The 19,270-nt window shown below is 41.8% G+C and overlaps 1 protein-coding gene across 1 annotated transcript in view; it reads left to right on the plus strand.

Annotated features, from left to right (window-relative positions):
* The window catches only part of CNTNAP2 (contactin associated protein 2), a 1,870,188-nt gene that overhangs the window by 1,842,244 nt on the left and 8,674 nt on the right, over nt 1–19,270 (plus strand). Inside the window, exon 23 of the mRNA XM_014858430.3 lies at nt 18,612–18,692. Coding sequence (XP_014713916.1) covers nt 18,612–18,692 — 81 coding nt within the window. The remainder of the gene's footprint in view (nt 1–18,611; nt 18,693–19,270) is intronic.

Here is a 19,270-nt window from a genome sequence, read left to right on the forward strand (position 1 = left end):
TCAGATCATCTTTCCTGGGTGCATAGAATAAGAATCCTCATCATCAGATGGTCAGAAATAAAACAACAGTGTATACATCAAGGTGCATTGCCAGCTCTAAATCATGTGTTACTTGAGTCTGTGTAGGTAGAGGACAGGAAGAAAATAAAGGTGAGAGCTAATGAGTCCTGGTTTGAGTAGAGGATGTTTGAAAGTAGATCGTTTCCTCTGGTACCTCGGAGAGTGTGGTCCTCAACCAACAGCACGAGTATCACCTGGAGGCTTGTTAGAAATGCAGCATCCCAGGCCCCCACCCCAGGCCCCCGCCCCAGGCCCACTGAATCAGCTTCTACATTTTAGCAGGATTCCCAGGTGACAGATGTGCGCATTCGAGTCTGAAAGCGCTAATCTAGCACAGTGGTTCTCAAGCTCAGGTGACTTTCAAATTTCCTGGAAAGCTTTTGAAAATCCCAACATCCAGGCTACCCCCCGACCAATTCAATCAGTCTTCTTTTCTTCCTGCTCCCTTACATTTCCTTCTTATATCTTAGATGATAGCAAATGATAAAAACAAAAAATATATTTCAAGATATGGTGACTTCGTGTGATATGATCCTTTTCCTCTCTTGTGACACTACTGACTGAGCTACTCCTTACCTCTCTAATGCTCTTCAGGCCCTGTCACTGTTCTCCAGAGTGAGGGACGCTTGTGTTAGTCAGGCTGTGCACTGCACAACTCCAGGGGATGCCACTTGCACTGCAGTCTATGGCTCCTGGGGCAGTGCAACATGGTAGTCTTGACAGGGAGTCACCAGATCACTATGGGAAGAAAATAGACGTGGCATTACATAATATGGTTATTTCCTCTCCATTTCTCTTTCAGTCCTTTTAACTTTGTCAAAGAGAAAGTTTCTGTTTGGTCCTGGTATGCCGTTAGCATCTCTCCCACTCTGCTAAGGAGAGATCGGGCTTCAGTTTAGAGCCTGGACGGGCAATAGAATTACTCACGAGGGTTTTGAAGTTTCATCAATGCATTTATTTAAATACAAAATTGGATCAATTTAGTGAAAATAAGTAAGTAAATAATAATTAGATTTTACACGGATATGGCAAAAAATGTAAAGGTGATTCCCACGCAACTGGAGTTTAGAAAACACTGGACAGCATGACAGGATTATCACGAACCGAAGGGCCTAGCAGGGGGCCCTAAGACTGATATTTTAGAGGGGAATGATCAACAAAACTATGTGGATTTGATTTAAACCAATTCTGCCCTATTAGAAACATCTGGTCCGTCTTTTTTCTGCCTGGTTTTTCCCCCTTTGACAATAGGTGCGGCCTGTTTCTGAAGCTCGTCGTCATGTCCTTAGGCACATTTTTAGAACAGTAGTTACCAGGTAGAAGGAACAACCTCCAGCCCTGGGTTCTGGCCTATTTGAAGGTCGCAGAGCACCAGACAAGTGTGATTTACTTCTCAGAAACGTGGGCTCTGTTTTCTTTCTTTGTCAAATTCAGGGACTCCTACTTCATTGGAATGGCATGGATTTGCCAGCAGAAAGACAGCTACAGTTGGCAATGCACATTCTGTAAAATGTAAAAACAAAACAAACACCAGAAAAAACAAATTCGAGGGTCTGATGCCATAAATTTCTACACCAAAGAACAACCCCAAACTGTACATCAAGCCATTTTACGAGGCATTCGTGTGAAGCCTTGGGTGTTTTTTTCACATTCATGATATTTGTTACAGAATACATCATACTAATGGCCACATCCTTTTTGAAATATCATTAAAATAGACAAGGCACTTTAGGATGTAAGATTTCATTTCCTAAGGACTCTTCTAGTTATAAAGATTGTAACTAGTTACTGTTTCACAGGACTTCCAGTGCTTCCAGGTAATATTCTCAGCACAAGTTACATGGTAGATGACATGGTGCATACCTCCATTATCCCCAAGGACATCGCGCCCCAGAGGGTTCCTGGAGAATCAGCCTCTGCAAGGTGCTGGCGGTTGAATTCATAGTATCCACTGTCACCTTGAGTTATCTGGCCCCCACCCTACAGCTAACTGTGTCCCATCCTGAGAGGCTCTTAGCCAGGAATGCTTACAGCCCCTCTGAGAGGGAAATGGGCCAACATGGAAAATCCAGAAGCATTGAACAGAGTGGAAGGCAGTTAACACAACCCAGTTCTCCTCTTGCCCAGATCCAAGGTCAGAGGTGGTCAGGAATCCAGGGGGACCCAAACTTGTCCACTGGGTTCACTCAGGTTCACAGAGCAGTTGAAAAAGCAGCCGTCGTAGGAATATGCTTCTTCTCCAAACTAAATCAGGAACTCGATGAATATGGAACCTGGGATCACTTAATGTAACAACCCCACGCCCCAGTTAGGTTCCAGACTGTGCAGTCCACCGGGGGCCTGTGCACTGAGTACTGAGGCCTGCACCCCCACCGTTTACCACTGGGAAGAGGGAGTTGATTTCTCAAGGCACCCACACCTCTATTGCTGTGATTTTTGATGACTTGATTTCTTGTCTATATTCCAGATTTCCTTTCCGCTATCTGAAGATAAAATATTTTTTATATCTTCACGTGCAAAAGTGGTCTGAATATCAGGAACGCTTAAAAACTGCATATATCTATTCCCTTTCCTTCCTAATTACAAGCTGGTAGTTGGTTTTCTTTACCACCTGCAAGCACTTAATCTTTCCAGCTCTTATCATTATATCTTAATTATTTCTGAGCAGATCGCTTTTTTCATGCTTATGCTAAGATTGCGTGATTAATGTGTTTAATCTCTGTTACCTAATCTTTTTATTGTCTTCTGTGTCTTTTGTCCTCTTCAGTGACCAACACAGTACATGTTTATTCAGGTGCAAAGAGCATTTATCATCCCCCCTTTCTAATGTGTCCTTTTCCGACAAATGACGCAAATTCTTCTTTTCTGCAAAACCACCAACACGTTTATATAGCTCGTCAAATTTAATATTAGAGTTACAGATTTTTGATCTAAAGTCATTTAAGTTGTTCCCATCTTTTGTTTCCATGATGAATGGCTTTGTACACATGATTTTGGTGAGTCACAAGATGTGTTTCTTGGGGCTGGCGCCGTGGCTGAGTGGTTAAGTTCACGTGCTCCGCTGCAGGCAGCCCAGTGTTTCGTTGGTTCGAATCCTGGGCGTACACATGGCACTGCTCATCAAACCACGCTGAGGCGGCATCCCACATGCCACAACTAGAAGGACCCACAACTAAGAATATACAACTATGTACTGGGGGACTTTGGGGAGAAAAAGGAAAAGAATAAAATCTTTAAAAAGAAAGGTGTTTCTAATTTTGACAGTTGCTACATATCACCCCTCCAATGATGCAGTACCTCGAATCCAATGAAGTATGAGTGTCTTTTTCCCCACACCCTCCCCAACACAGCACAGTATTCTTTTAAATTTTACCATATTTTATTTGAAAAATGAAATTTTATTGTTTTAATTAGGATTTCATTAATGAGTGAGATTGAATATTTTTGTATATATTTATGTCAGTTGTATTTATTTTTCCATGAACTACCTGTTTATACTCCTTAACCAAAGAATTATTTATAATCTTTCCTGTTAGTTTGTTGGTAATTTACTACTTATACAAATTCTTTCTATATTAAGCAAATTAGTATTTTGCTACATGTTCACGTTTTCCCGGTTTGATCTCTATTTTTTGATATTATAGGGGTTTTTTCCCCATGTAAAAATTTCTAAATTTTACATGGTGAAATAGTGTCTTATGGCTTTTGCATTTTGTGTCATGCCTTCTCTATCCAGAAATTCTTCAAAAAATTACTCCAGGGGCCTGCCCCATAGCATAGTCGTTAAGCTCGGCACGCTCCACTTGGGTGGCCCAGGTTCATGGGTTCGGATCCCAGGCACTGACCTACACTGCTCGTCAGCCATACTGTGGTGGCAACCCATGTATAAAGTGGAGGAAGATTGGCACAGATGTTAGCTCAGGGCTAATCTTCCTCAAGCAAAAAGAAAAATTGGTAACAGATATTAGCTCAGAGCAAATCTTCCTCAGTAAAAAAAAAAATTCCACATTTTTTCTAATGATGTTTTTGTTTTATTTGTAAGATTTATGTATTTACTCCACTTGAAATTTATTTAGGTAGAACGAGTAAGGTAGGAAGTCACTTTTTTTTTTCCAACTGGCCAGCGTATCGGTTGAGGTTCCATCCTTTTTCCTGCCTTTCTCGTATTGAGAATGGCCTTTCTGTTTGAGTCCACCTCTGGACTCCGTGACGTGTTGTGTCGATCTGACTCTCCATGAGACGGCAGCGAGATGTGATGATGATTGAGCTTTTATAGCAGCAATTAATAGCTCATAAATCTAATTTCCCTTTCATTCGCTTTTTTCCGAACTTTTCTGTCCTTGCACATTTACTTTTCCCATGTGAATTTAGAGTTTCAATCCCAAATTTTATTCAGATTGTCTAGAGTTTTTATTGAGATTGAATTTTATGTGTAAGTTAATTGCAGGATAATTGACGTCTATATAAATAATATTTTCCTGTCCAGAAAGAGAATTGTCTTTCCACTCATCATGTCTTCCCCTCACATTATACAAAACTCATATGAAGATAACTTTAAAACATTTCCTGATAAATTAATTTCTAAGTCGTTCCTCTGTTTTTGCAAAGCACAAAATCTAAAAGCCATAAAAAAACCTCCCTATGTGAAGGTCAGCTCATTTGGCACCTGACTACATCAGCGAATCCTTCACAGTGGTACCCAGATGAGTGTTTAATTGAATATAATTGGGAGAAGGTGTGTGCACACCTGGGGTGGGACTCTAAGAGGGCCATCTTAGAATTCTGCCTACATACATACAGATCTTATATGTGTGTATATCTTTGGGATTCTTATATGTATATGATAGCTGAAGGATTCCTGTTTTGATAAGTTTTATCAGGGTTAGATGTTGAATAGTATCTAATGCCATTTCAACATCTAGGGAGGTGACGTGTGCTTTTTGTTCTGTGATAAATTAGTAGGGTGAATTGTGGTAGTAGATTTCCAAATAGGGAACCAAGCTTTCATTCCGACCATTAACCACACTTAGTCATGGCGAGGCGTTCTCTCCAGGTATAACTTAAGTTGTTGAACTAAAACTTTGTTTAGTTTAGGTTTCTTTGTTTTTTACATCAATAATTCTTAGGTGAGACAGGTTTGTAGCATTTTTTTACTTTTTTTGGGCGGGGGAGGGTTGCAGATTTGGGTTTTAACCTTCTGCCAGCTTCATAGAAAGAAAGCAGAAGGGGCCACACAGCAAGGAATGCGGGAGGCCTCTAGGAGAGCAGTCCTGGACGGACCAGAAAGGAAACTGGGACCTCAGTCCAACAGGTGCAAAGGTTGAATTCTGCCAACAACAAGAATAAGCTTGGAAGCCCATTTTCCTAGGGCCTCTAGACAAGAACTCAGGCCTGCCCACACCTTGATTTCACCTCCTTGCTGCCCAGCCACACCATGCCAGACTTCTCCATTACTAACTAGTGGAATAATTCACGTAAGTGCCATCCAAACATTCACGTGCTTAGAATCACCTGGGGAAATAATGAACGCAGTTTCAGCAGACCAGACCAGAGACAGGATTTGAGATTCTGCATTTCTAATAAGCTCCCAGGTGATGCTGCCACTGCAGGCCCACAGACCACACTGTGAGTGGCAAGGATATAAATAGCCTTGGAGCATTGCCTGTACCTGGTGAGTTCGGCAGACTTCCCTGCAAAGCCACTAGAACCTACTGGGTTTGGTGGGCATAGCTCTTTGACAACTCTCTCGATTTCTTTTATGATAATTAGTTTAATTAGATTCACTTTCTCATCTATGACAATTTCTGTTACTTTATATTTTTCTAGAAATTCATGCATTTAATCTAGGTTTTCATAATTCATTCCCATATAGTTGAACAAAATAAGTTTCTATAATTTCCATTCTCTAGAAAATTTCATATTGGTATTTTTGATACTATAGATTTAGGTCTTCCTCCTTTTCTTCTTGATTGGATTATCTAACACCCCCCTCCCCACAAAGGAACTGGCTCTGGATTGATTGATTCTACCGTTTTTCCTCTACCCTTTGCTTTTACTTGACTTTAAATTTTTCTTGCTGCTCTTTAAGTTTGTGATCTGGACGTTTAATTCTCTTGTCTTCATTTTTGGTGTGTGTGTAACGTCCTCTCACAGAGGAACGTGAACCAAAGTTAACAAATCTAGCACATTCCAGATGCGTTGTCTTGGCATGAATACTTCCACCTCGACTTTTATCTGAGGGACCTGAGAAGTCTTTAGAGACTGCCTTAAGTTGCCACAGGCTTCCCACATCTCTGAAAGAACAGATTTGGCCGGCCTGTGTTTTGCAAAGCTGTGGGGGCCTTGATGAAGAAAGGAGAGAAGAGCGAATCATCACTTAAGCGGCTAAAAGTGAGGCGATGGGATTTGACTCCCCTCCAGCCCCGCCCTCCTTCCCCACCATCCTCTCCACACTTGCTGTTCTCTGGTTGCTCCAGAGGCCTGAGCGGGTCAGGGGGCTGCTTCACTCTAGGCTTCTGTTCTTTCCTCACCAGGATCATTCAACTCTCTGAAACTCCACTGTGAAAAAATCAAAAGGGGCACAAACATCCAGCTTTGGGGCAACTTCTGAGGTCCTTGTTTCCGCCGTTGTGTGGGCCTCTCTTTCAGTCCCAGTTTTCCTCTACCTCTGTCTTTCTTTCTTTCCCTTCCTCCCTTACAGTAGATTTTGAACCCCCAGGACATTAGAATCCTGTCCCAGTCCTCTCTGCTCTCCACCCTCCGACCCCACCCCACCTGGTACCGCGCTCAGAGACGCAGCTCCCCCCCGCGGCTGTGCCTGGCATCCTCTCAGCTGTCATGTCCGTCACGTGAGGCTGGCAGAGTGCAGCATAACACAGGCGTATGCGTTGCTATGGTGACTTCTTTGTTGATGGCAGAACCACTGACTCCAAGTCACACTATTCATTTGTGCCTCCTTCTTGTGTCAGAGGAATGTTATGAGAAGCCCATGAAAATCAAGTAGATTTGAGCTCAGTGTGGTCCACCAATGTCTGTGTCCATCCTTGCCTCCATCAATCCCCCGACTAACTCTTCCTACCGCACTGCATTTACTTGGGGCAGTTCAGGGGAGAACAACACCCCCCAAATTAATCTGGCTTCACTTCCTTTACTGACCTGTCATTCAGAAAGACTATTGTCAGAATCTCCGGATGTGAATTCTCCCAAGGGAATCCTTGCCAGTCCCTACCTGGAAATGCTAGTTCCACATTTGCTGGCAAATCAGGGCTTTGTGTCCTTGCCTATGACTTCTAAAGATGCAGAAACGTTAACCAGATGATGTTTTTGACCCAGCACCATCCGCTCTTCAGAGGAAAGTCGCTGCGTAAAGGCCAGTGACAAATAGGCAATCAGTTGTTTGACTCATTTGAGATCTTTCGTTGATTCTCCATGCTCTGCACACACTATTCAGAAATGTCTAAAACCCAGGTGGATTCTTGATTCTGCTGTTTGAGTTTCTGCCTAGGCACAGCCTTGGAAGGCTTAGCAAAAGAAGTAAAATCAATTTTATGTTAAAATGTAAATGCGCATAAAAATCCATATGAATGTGGGGTGCAGTTATTTTAAACGTAGAAAACTAGATGAATCGCTTTGAAATTTCCCCCTTAGAAAAGGCTAAAAGTGGTTTTCAAGAATTTACTTGGGAATTTTAACTTTTAGAAAACTGGAAAGGATAAAGACATTATGGTGGCTTAAATCTGTAAATGACCTCAATTGCTGAAATGCTGTCAGTGCATGATTTTGTTTTTATCCTGACAATGGCCTGATGTAGAGGACATTATTAGCCATGTTTTAAAGATAAGGAAAATACGACTCAGAAAATAAATATATTCATTCCCTCAGTAAACTTCTGTGAGCTGGTGGAGCAGCGGCTGGCTCAACTGTGGCTGCACATTAGCATCAGCTGGGGAGCTTTTTGGCACTCCTGAGGCCTGCTCCCATCCTGAGATCTTAATGTGCAGTCAGGACTGCGAACCAACGGGTCCTGCTGTTTATAGCACCTTGCTCAACAATACAGAGAACAGCATTATCGGGTCTCAAATTCAGGTAGACTCACTCCTCATTCAGTGCTTTTTGCCCTTTTTCCTCCCCTCAATGAAAACTTTGAATTTAAACATAAAAGATTTGTGGTTCTTTCTAAACTGTTTTCCTGTCTTCTGCCATCCCTTAAATATAATGCAGAAGTCTGAAATAATAAGGAATTTGCATCCCCGTAGGTGAAATTCCTGCTACTAAATATACCTTGCTTCTTTCCCACTTTCTCTTTTGATATGGAATAAATCATCCCCAAGACTGTGAGGGCCAATTGAATACTTTTTCACCCTCTGTTGACATGAATGAGAAGAAGAGCGATGACAGCACATGGCTTGTGCTGGAAGTTTATCACATTATCTTGATGCTGATGTGAGCCAGCATCACGGAGGAATCTGCTGCTGGGGAAAATCAGGAAGCTTTCCTAGGCGAGGGGAATTCCTTTCACAAGGTTCTCTTTGATGACCATGAGCCACTCCACCTGCCAACAAGTGAAGACACTTGTCTTTTGAGATCTGGGGTTCAGGAAGAGAACGGTTCAAAAGACAATGGAAATGTCTAGCATGGAGGTTGTGTATTCAGCTCTCTGAGATCAGCCTTCTTGGAAGAAAAGACATTGTCTTGGGATTGGAATTATAAACTTTCACTTGTGCTAATGCAGCTGAAAAGACCATTTCAGAAGCAAGAGCCCAACTGGGCATTGATAAAAGACTTAAAATATTTGCAGAATTAATTTTTAAAGGCACTTTAGGTTTGCTCACTGCCCCCTTCTAATAGACCACACACAGGAGCCAGAATCTCGTCAGCAGGCTGTGATCTGGGTGTACGCCGCTGTGTTCTCAGAAACCTTTCTCATCTGTATGCTGGTTTCTGAACACTTAGAAAGAAAAAGGGTCAATTTTACATTTTGATGAAACAGCAGTTACAACACAGACATCCTACGAAGCCAAAGCCATGTGAACATTGACAGAGCCGGTCTACAGAAAACAGGAGCATATTCATCATCTGAAACTGAAGACAACGTTTTCTGCAAGTTGAGAGATAGAGGTTGTAGCAGGAGATTAAATGTTTTTTTTAAATGCGTTTTACTCGCTGTACTACCTTGAAAGACATCCGATGATAACAAAAGCAAATCAGTAATATCCAGCCATTTCCAAAAGAGCCATCCACAGTCAAATTTTGGCCTTTGAATTACTAGAAATTTCCACAAAGAGGGAGTAAAAGAAGACCCTTCATCCTTGCCTGACTCCTCAAGTGACTAAATGTGCCTAAATATTCTCACAAATGATGAAACTCATCTTTTGACTGGATTATAGATGATAAAAAAAGTTATTTTCACCAAGCTCCAAAAGCCACAAATTCTCGAAGTCCAAAGCCATCACTGATACTTGCATAATGCCCGGTGTGTGTTTCTCAGTAGAAGGCGGAAGGTAACTGCTCCAGAAGATGTTTGTCTTCTGGACGGTGCCAATTCTTGACCACTGTCTGAGAGGAAGGGTGGAATACGTCGAGGAAGTCTTTAAAAGATGCATTTGGCTTATTCACCATGACTGGCTGCCTTCCTCTTCTCACTATCGTTATTTTTCTCAACCATCCTCTCCTTAGAAACTGAGGCTATTTCCATGGTTCAGCAGACAACTAATTCTTGTTGATACTGCTTTGCTGATAAGGAAAACACTAATGGTGTTAGCTGAAACCCCTGTGTAACAGTTGTGTTCACCAGGCTTGGTAAATGTCCCCAGCTGTGACCCAGCACTTCATCAAGTGACGTACAGTTGCTCTGGTGCCTTCGGATGTTAACACAGCACATTCCTCCAGGGCCTTGGGCTCTCCACCCTGAGCTGGCCGCGTCCTGTCATCGCACAACCCCCACTCACGCAAGAACAGCATCAAGGAGCCAAGAATCCTTTCAAAAAACAAACCGATATACTGCAGAAAAATCAGCAACCCAGTATTGTAAAAAACACATCTGTTCTCCCTCATATGCTTTTGAATGCATCTGTGACATCAGGAACCAACGTGCCGGTGTCACATTTTTCCTCCCTGATATGCTTGCTTTGTAGAACCAATTTGTATTTTTGTTTTAAACTAGGAAGGGTCTCCAAGGACTTGCCTGAGATAACCATTTATGAAACTCCTTGGCGGTTTTTCTTAGACTGATCTTAACATGGATTAGTAATAGGCTCTCACTGTCTACATTCAAAATCCTAAAGAATTGTACTCAGAAATTGAAGCAGTGTTAACTGTCGTCGCTTTCACAACACTTAAAAAGAAATAGGGCTAAAGAAATAGAACTGTGGGGCGTTCTGCCATGCATATCATTAAAAGCACACAAATAATTCAGCCAAAAAAAAGACAAGGTTCTCAGAAGGAATTATTTCAATTCCCTCTCAGGCACCGCATTAAATTAAAACTCACACGCACAGGAGGAGCTGGAGAGATGAACCACCGAGGGTCTCCATTAAAGCTCTGCTAGTCAGAGTGAGGTTTGCGCTCAGGCACCCTGGCGGCCTGTTAGAAATGCAGACTCCCAGGCCCCCCCGGACCAGCTCAATCAGAATCTGTATTTTAACAAGATCCCAGGTGCTTTGCGCCCTAAAGATTGAAAGCTCTAACCAAAGCACTCAGGTGTCAGGTTATTTTTTTTTCCTAAAGGCACATCAGAATGAGTCATAAAGAGGAAAAAAAAAAGCCTAAGGAACCCCCCAGTTACAAAAAGGGGAGGCCCTTTTATCCCTGACCTCCAGGGCCCCATTCATAGGAAGTGATAGCACCCGACGGGGGAATCCTGTTACTGCTGAGTGCAATCTGGAAACTGTGTTTTCCCTCAGAAAGAATTTAAATGCTACTTCCCAAATTTATCCTATTGCCCCAGATTTGGGGCTTCTGCATTCTTGCATCCCTGCTGACGTCAACATGAGTTGATAAACGCCCTGTGGCAGACAGGAAAGGAGCGACTGCACACCTCAACAGAGAGGAGTCGGTCAGTGCTCCTAAGTGAAAGAAAAGGCCTGGCACTGGCCTCCCAGCCCCTTGCCCTGGGCTTTCCTGGTCTAGACGTTCAAGGCTCATGCTGAGAAATACAGGAAGATGCCTGGAAAGAGTCCTGGATGAGTGCAGAGAGCTCGAACCAGTGACCCTGGCACCTACTCGCTACTTGGCTCTGACCCAAACGCTGTCCTGGGCTTCAGCCTCCCCAGCTGTAGAGGGAGGGTGTGGGACTAAAGAGCCTGCAAAAGCTGGCTGGAACAATCCATGATTCACAAGTGCCCCTAACAGCCAATAGCTTTGACAATTGACTTACAGACAGTTATAACTAACAAGAAAGAAAAAGCAATTTGCCCACCTAAGAAATAACAAGACATCTTAGTCTAATGTGAAAATGGACACCATATGTCTTATCTTACTGTTTATTTAATGGAATACAAAGTCTGAGCTTCTATCAATAATGAGCTATTTCCCGTTAAAATACCTGTTTATAGTTAATCAGACAAGAGAGTGCAGTGTCGGCCTAGTCTGAGTGTCTCAGTAAATCTTTTTTCTGAAAGGCAATTGAGACAACGCAAAAGTTGGCTTTTTAAGAAAAATAATGGAAGGCGAGAACTTAATAAAATCAATTGCTCATTCAGCATTTTGCTAAATGCGCAATTTGGCATTGTTTAAATAATGCCAAATTTCTAATAATCAAGACATATAGTAGATGGTGACAAGTTCCTTTATTCTGTTTCTTTTCACCTACTTTAACCTCTTTTGGTCACTGGATCTCAAACATTTCATGCAAGCAGCTGCCACTTGCCCTCTCTATTAAGAAACTGGAAATGTAAGGCTTAACTTCTCAAGTAAGAAGCCAAAAACTCATAATCTCTTCCCCATTTGAAATCAGAAATTCTGGCTGTCTATCTGTCTGCAGAAACAGCGAAGGATCTAGGTAGAAATACAAGACTGAAGCTTGTGGAGGTACGTGCCACATATTGTTCTCCTGGATCAAAACCTGCTGGCCTTGAGAAGTCTCTCCCTCCTGAAAATATAATCAGCAATAAACCTCTTAAAATAGAACAGTGTCCCCTTATATCTTCAGCATCTTAGTCAATAACCGCTTGTTTTCATGTCTGTTTCTAAAGTATCAGTGAACAGTGAATGGCACTGATACTTTACAGTAAAAACAAGGTATTTGGAAAAAAAATTTTCTGCTCGGATTTGAAGAGGGACTAAAATGAAACGAAACAAAGAAGCTGGGAGAAACAACGGCGTATATGCATCATCCAGCCGAGACCCCACTGCAAAAATAATGTTGCAATTTAAGTTGAATTATAATTAATAGCAGCAGCTTTGTTGAAGTGTCTCAAATTATCGCTTTAGATGCTGAAGCTCTCAAATGGTTTCCATGGCAATATTTCCTCTAGATGTCAGCGCTATCTAATTTTTTTGTGCCTGATATATGACAACCTGAAGCTTTTAGTGCCTTTCATTGGGGGGAGGGGTTCCATTAAATAATCTCGATTTATTTTTATATGCATTTAAATATATTTTATTTGCAGTTGGCTTCTGAGCCTAAAGCCTACAATTTTACATATTTTGAAACTTAGGAAATAGGAACCACAACTCCTTCATTTATCTTCTGTAATGAAAAAATGCCTTGTTACTTCTTCTCCCCACCTGCTCAAAGGGACAGGCAAGAACTTTGAGGCTAAAGAATTCAAATCTCTTCTTAATATTCTGTTCTTACAACTGTCTTTCGAATCAGTTCATTGTGTTTAAGCACCTGTCTTGAAACTTCTTCTATTGATTTTTCTTCTGTGAGTTTTATATTCCAACAGTAATGTTTTAAAGCACAATTAGCGCTACTCATGATTTCCGAAGACTTTCTATAATGGTGATAACCATTCTCTCTGTGCTGAACCCCGAGGGGTTCATATCGGGAATGAGGGAATTTGGGGTTTCTGTTCTTCTGCAACGTTGCTTCAGAGTTCTTAGTGTCCCACGTCGTTCAGGTGATACTGTCAATATGTGGCATCGTCCTTTGTCAGATTTTGAGGCCAGAGGCCTGCAGTCAGGGCTGCAGATACCATTGGCCTGCCCAGGCAGCCCACCACCCACAGAGAAAAACTGGGCTACGTTAGTTGGTTGCCTTAAAACCACGCAGTGATGTTGATAATTTGGTCGAGCCAGTGTAGACCAATGCTTTCTCTTCAGAGGCAGTTCAGCTTGGTGTTTTGCAAGTGGTTTCTGGAGCCAATTTCCCAGGTTTGAACGCTGGTTCCACCACTTCTTGGTCATGGGACCTCAGACAAGTGTTTAGCCTTCCAACCTCACAAGATTCACATGAAGATGAAAACCGTGCCTGACTGGTAGGAAGCGCTGTTATTATTATTTCCTAAACAGCTTGTTCCTGGCATTTGAATTTCGTGTGAATTTACTTGTTGTACTCTACAACAGAAGGAGAACACTTCTAAGTTGATTCCACCACAACTAACCACTTGCTATTCTGAGCCCAGGGAGTCTTATACGTGAGGAGAGTGTGGTCCAAATGATGGCTAATTTCACGTAATCTGGAAGTTCGAACTTTACTACTTGTCACATATAAACAGCCTGCGTGGCCGTTGGGGGTCTTCATTGTGTCATGTCTCTCATCTTGCGGCAGGTGAGGTTCAGAACTTGTCACTGGCACTCAAGAGCCCCGGTTGTCCTTGCTGCCAAGGGAAGGACACCACACTCGCCCCTGCTCAGTGCACAGATAGCAGAGGTGCTAATTAGACAGTTATTTGCTTTTCTGACAAATCCTCCCAAGAATGTAGCAAAGGGAAGGGCAAAAACCTTTAGAAATTGAATAAAACATTCATGTTTTCTGTTTGGGGGGGGATATATTTTTACTCACCCAGTTCTGATATCTGACCATTTTACTGTGTCTGTATAATTAGGGGAACATCTTCCCATAGGCCTGCTCTCTCAAAGTATGTTTGTTATTATTTCCTTTTTTTCCCACCTGAAGGTGGAGGAAGGGAAAAAGGAAAAGTGCGCCAATATTGAGCTCTCAGTTTGCTTCTCACATGCAAGATAAAGACAGTGGAAGGGAAGCTTGTCTGCGTGTTAAAGTGTGAATGTGATCCATGTCTGAATGTGTTTGGGGTCTGTGATAGATTTGCCTTGTCTGTGGGTGAGGAAGGCAGGAGTGCATGGATGGGCTCTGAAGCCTCAGCCAGGCTGTTTAGTAAGCACATTCGCGGGAGAAGAATCTCCCACCACCAGTTCTGCTTGCCCTGTGCTGGGCAGAGGAGGGGAAGAGAGCTCATCTGCTAATCTCTGGAAGGTGCCAAGAAAACACGGTCTATCCATATACTGGGGATGACCAGATAAACAAGAAAAGCCTGTGCAAGGGAAATAAGCAGAAATCCACAGGCCTCTATGAGACACTGAATCAGAGCTGGAATAGCGCCACGCCCCGGGGGTCATCAGCATGTGGTGTCATTTGGGGATCCAGAAGAAAAGCGTATTGAATGTAGTCTTTGCCTATTTGATGCAATCTGGTCTTGAGACTGTTAGTACCTAACGTCTATTTTCTAAATAGATAGATCTAAAGTCTATCACAACATTTCCCATAATGTGGGTTCCTTGATACTCCAGCAACACCTAAATTGCTTGGCTCTCCCAGCAAATTTAGCGGGGTGGGGCATGGAAGTTAGCAGCAGAATGGAGCATGCGTCATGGATGAGGTTTGTGGTTTGGTCTCAGTAGTGTCTCTCGGTTTCCATGTTTCTCTACGTGCATTTCCAAGAGAATGTTGGTACCCAGGAGAAAGGTCAGTTACAATGAAATCATTTGAAATCTAGCTATCAAAATAGCAATCGTTCTGCTTGCCAGAATAAAATGGATTTGCCTGAAGGGAGTAAGCACTCACAGGCATTGGGACAACCAGGCTTAAGTTATAAATAAAGCCAAGAAAATAGAGATGTTCGTGTCAAAAACAGGACCCTGCCCTTGAATTTCGTAAGGACTTCTGTAGGACCTGAGGGTTTTCCAATGATTATTTTCTAATAATAACCAAAGACGAATGGACACGAATCATTAGTAACTTTTCTGTGTTCTACATGTTCATTTCCTTTATTGGGAACAATAAGAACGCTGCCTTGCTCTAAGAGTTGAGTTGAGTTTAGGCAGATGACTTTCAAAATTATACCTGCATGGGAGACTTTATAATTAGAAGAAGCCACACAAACGTTTACATATCTCTTAATAGACTGATTTAATTAGACTAGTCAACAAACATCCAATGAGTTCTTCCTACTTAGCTGCACTATTTGTCATTGGGGCTGCAGACATATTTAAGATTGGCGTCTGCCTTTAAGAGGATGATTACCACAGAAGGAGTGACAAGAATTAAGGTTATAGCCATTGAAAAGAGGGCCAGACATTTAATCTGAGGTGGCTGGGGAGAGTTTCAGGAAAGAGGTAAGATTTATTGGACAAAGAGAGGAAAGGCAAACCAGATGTCCAGACAGAGCGTGCCATGGGGAGGAGCAAAGGCACGTGGGCCTGAAGCCTCAGGAATCCGTGTGCCTAGAATATTAAGTTGTAAAAGTGGTCCCATGAGGGAAGAGACCGGAGAGAAACTCAGCTCAAGAGAGGCCTTCCTCCCGTGCCAAGGAGTTCGCATTGTATACCAAAGGCAATTCTAGGATATTTTTAAATGTCCTCTTGTCATTTCCAGCTCTTGTCATTTTCCCTCTGTCATCTCAGGTCACACCCACACCTTCCACTACTGTTTCTATCAATAACTTCAGGGGAACCGGGGAGAAGCATATCAATATCTCGAAGCATCTGTGTTTTTCTGAAGTTTTGTGGCCAAGGATGCAAAGCCATAAGGAAGGCTTTGGAGCAGAGATAAGCCATGCTGTGTTCTACCATCCACATTACCTGAAGAAGAAAAGCAAATAGTTTCATAGTACCATGAATATCATACAATAGAATAATAACAAAATTACCACCGTAATTTTTTGTCACCATACTTCATGTATCTGGAGATTTATATTATTTAAAGGAGATTGGTAGATTTCTGTGTTTATCGAAAGGAGATGAGAAATATGACCTACTCACAAAATATCCAGATGTCTAGTAGATAACTCCACCTAGGAGTCCTACAGGCACCTCAAACTCAGTGTGTCCAAACCCGATTTCTTTCTCTCCCACATCCCCTGAAAAAGGCTGCTTCCCCCATAGACCCCACCCAAGCTAAATTGTCTTAAAGCTGGGACTTCCTCAACAGCTCACCTGTCTGTCTCTTCCTAGACCTCAAAAGGCAGGATAGGAAAGATTATTGACTTTGGAATTAACCCTACCTGGGTTCTAATCCCAGCTAGGCCACTTACAAGCTTGATGACTTTTTTAAAGGATATGGACTAAATAATGTCCAGAGAAGGATCATTCCAGCATCAAAAGGCCTGGAAACTATACCAAAGATGGACAGTGAAGGTACGAGCTTTCATCCTTGAAAAACGGCTCTCAGTCTTTGAAGGGTGGTTTGCGTCAGAGAATTACGTGCATTAATAACGAAGTCTCACTGTGCCCTGTGGGTGTGTGAGTTACAATGTGGTAGCTACAAAGAAGTTCAAGCAATCCACTGTAGATGGATGGGGTCATCGCCCAAACCGTATCCATGCTTAGATTAGTATTTTGACTCTATAAACCAGACTATTCCATGAGGCATAGAAAGTTCTCATTTAATAACAATTTTTGTCCGTTTTATTGTTCAGTGTTTGTCCACAGCACTTAGATGCCTGACACATAGTAGAGAGTCTACAAAGATTTGTTGAATGAATAAGTGAATTTGTCACATCTACTGATATTTCTCTGAAGAGAAAACTCAATTTTAAAGAAGAAAGCCAACATTTCTAAAAACATTATATGTTTTTACGTAAAGCCAGTTTTATTCACATATGATAATTTTATGATCACTAATATCAGGTGATAAGCCTATAAATGCGAGATCTTTGCATTCTTGGGCTGACATTTGGAATTTTGAATATCAATGCATGCTATGTAACCTAGAAAATCCTGAAGGGACGTGGGAAAGTGAGCTAATGGGAAAGTAGCCAAGTGCACTGTGTGAATTTCCCCGCCCATCTGACGAGACTGAGGATTGGCCCAGTTAAAACAAGCATATAACACTGAAAGGTCTCTTCCGCCCCCACCAGTGAAAGATTTAGGGGAAGGTGAAAAGTCCCAAGGACTCAGTTAAGTTCTCTTACATTTGTACCTTTCTTAGTGTCCATGGTTTCAATCAAATTAACAGGTTTGAACGGTCCTGATGGTTGAATGAATTTGGAGTATGGTATATCTAGGAAAGAATAATTTTCCTGATCCTAAGTAAGAATGCCAAGTCTAAGAGAGAAAGGGTTAAATAGCATGTGCTGGTAGCATCTGGAATCTCCCTTTCTGTTGCATATTTCTTAGAGGAAAGGAGGAGAAAGGACCCTACCTGCTTTTTATCATTATCCCGGGGAAGCTTGGAAGCCCATAGGCCTGGGAATAAGTTAGTCTTAGAAAAACTGAGTCCTTGGTGAGATTCTCCCTGAATCGTACCACAAACCTGTTTCCTCAGTATGTGCACATTTAATTATGCCCAATAACTACTTTTAAAATTCTTTTATATTGGTGACATGCAGTAGCCAAGGTTCTAGGAGAAGCTACTTCTATTGGAGGATTTACCTTAAACCTTAACTTCTCAAACAGAAGTCCAACAAATGCGAAATCGTTTTTGAAGTTGAATTAGCGTAGACGGATGGTAATAGATACTCTCCTGACCTATAGAAAGACTTCAGGATCTGTTTGCCTTTTGTGTACTTGAAATTTAACTTAGAAGAACGTCTAGATTTAATACAACTAATTCTTATTTTTTATAATAGGGAAAGAAATAGAAAATTTATTATGTAGTTAATATTCTTTTCAATACGTATGAAATTTTACGCCCTTACAAATTGCTGAAGTGTATGATGTTTCATTGGGGCCATGTAAAATATTCATTTAAAGAAATGATTATTGTATTTTAAAAAAAAGAAATGATTACTTTTTAAACCAGTGCTGTAAACTGTACAAAGCTTATCTACAAATATATCCATTGCCGCCAGTTATGAATGGGACAAAAGTGGATGGGAGGCAGATTCTGGCCAAATGTAAGAAAAAGTATTCTACTATGTAAGCTTGTCTGTCCGTGGAACTGGAAAAGCCAGCTCAGGTAGTTGTAAGATTCATTAATATTCCTCCAAAGGAGCTATAGTGCTTGCCTGGGCCTTGTGCAAAAAGAACAGCAGGAACAGAGGCGGAGGTTGCTCTGATTCTTCTGGGGAACAATAGCAAGATGGGTCCAAATGAAATGTCATTTGGGAAAACAGGAAGTGTTGAAGAGTTGTGTGAAGAATAGGTGTCAGATTACTTGAGATTAACAAAATACAGGATTTACACTTGACTTTTCATTTCTTTCTCTACAGCCAGTGCTGATTTTCCATATAATCCAGGACAAGGCCAAGCTATAAGAAATGGAGTCAACAGAAACTCTGCCATCATCGGAGGTAGGTGACCTATAGAACAGGCTTTTGTGTGGCTGCTCACCTGTGGAAGGTAGTAACTTTCAATAAAATTGTAGTCTAGGAAAAAAAGAATTGTCTAGATTTGTACTTTATTCATTTTGCTATTTAAATATGACAAGATTGTGATATGCGGATGTGGAGAAACTGTGGTAAATGTAGCCAGGGAACTTCTTAATGCAAACTTGTAAAAAAGAATGCTAGTGGTGAGCCAGCCAGAATCTGAGTGTGCAAACCGGCAGTCATGGCAAAAGCCTGGACATTTCGTTATTCCCTCCTATCTTTTTTTACTCTCATCCCCTCACATCCCAAATGGTCCAGGATAGCTTACTACAAAAACGGGAAGGATTATACGAGGCTGGTTTCAGTTATCCTAGTAAACGTTACCAGAAAATTAATAAGCCAGAGTATCTAGAATATTCCAGTCTTTTCTTCTCAGCAGGGACAGCTGCAGAATAGTTTGACTCTCCTAGTGTAGTCCATCATTTTCGGATCAATATTGATAGCCTTGTCGCCCTTGACTTCTCTCCCTGCTTCTGTCTTATTTTGTGAAGATGTTTTCT

The sequence above is a fragment of the Equus asinus genome, chromosome 1, assembly GCF_041296235.1.
Source record: "Equus asinus isolate D_3611 breed Donkey chromosome 1, EquAss-T2T_v2, whole genome shotgun sequence".
In the NCBI taxonomy this organism is placed as follows: Eukaryota; Metazoa; Chordata; class Mammalia; order Perissodactyla; family Equidae; genus Equus; species Equus asinus.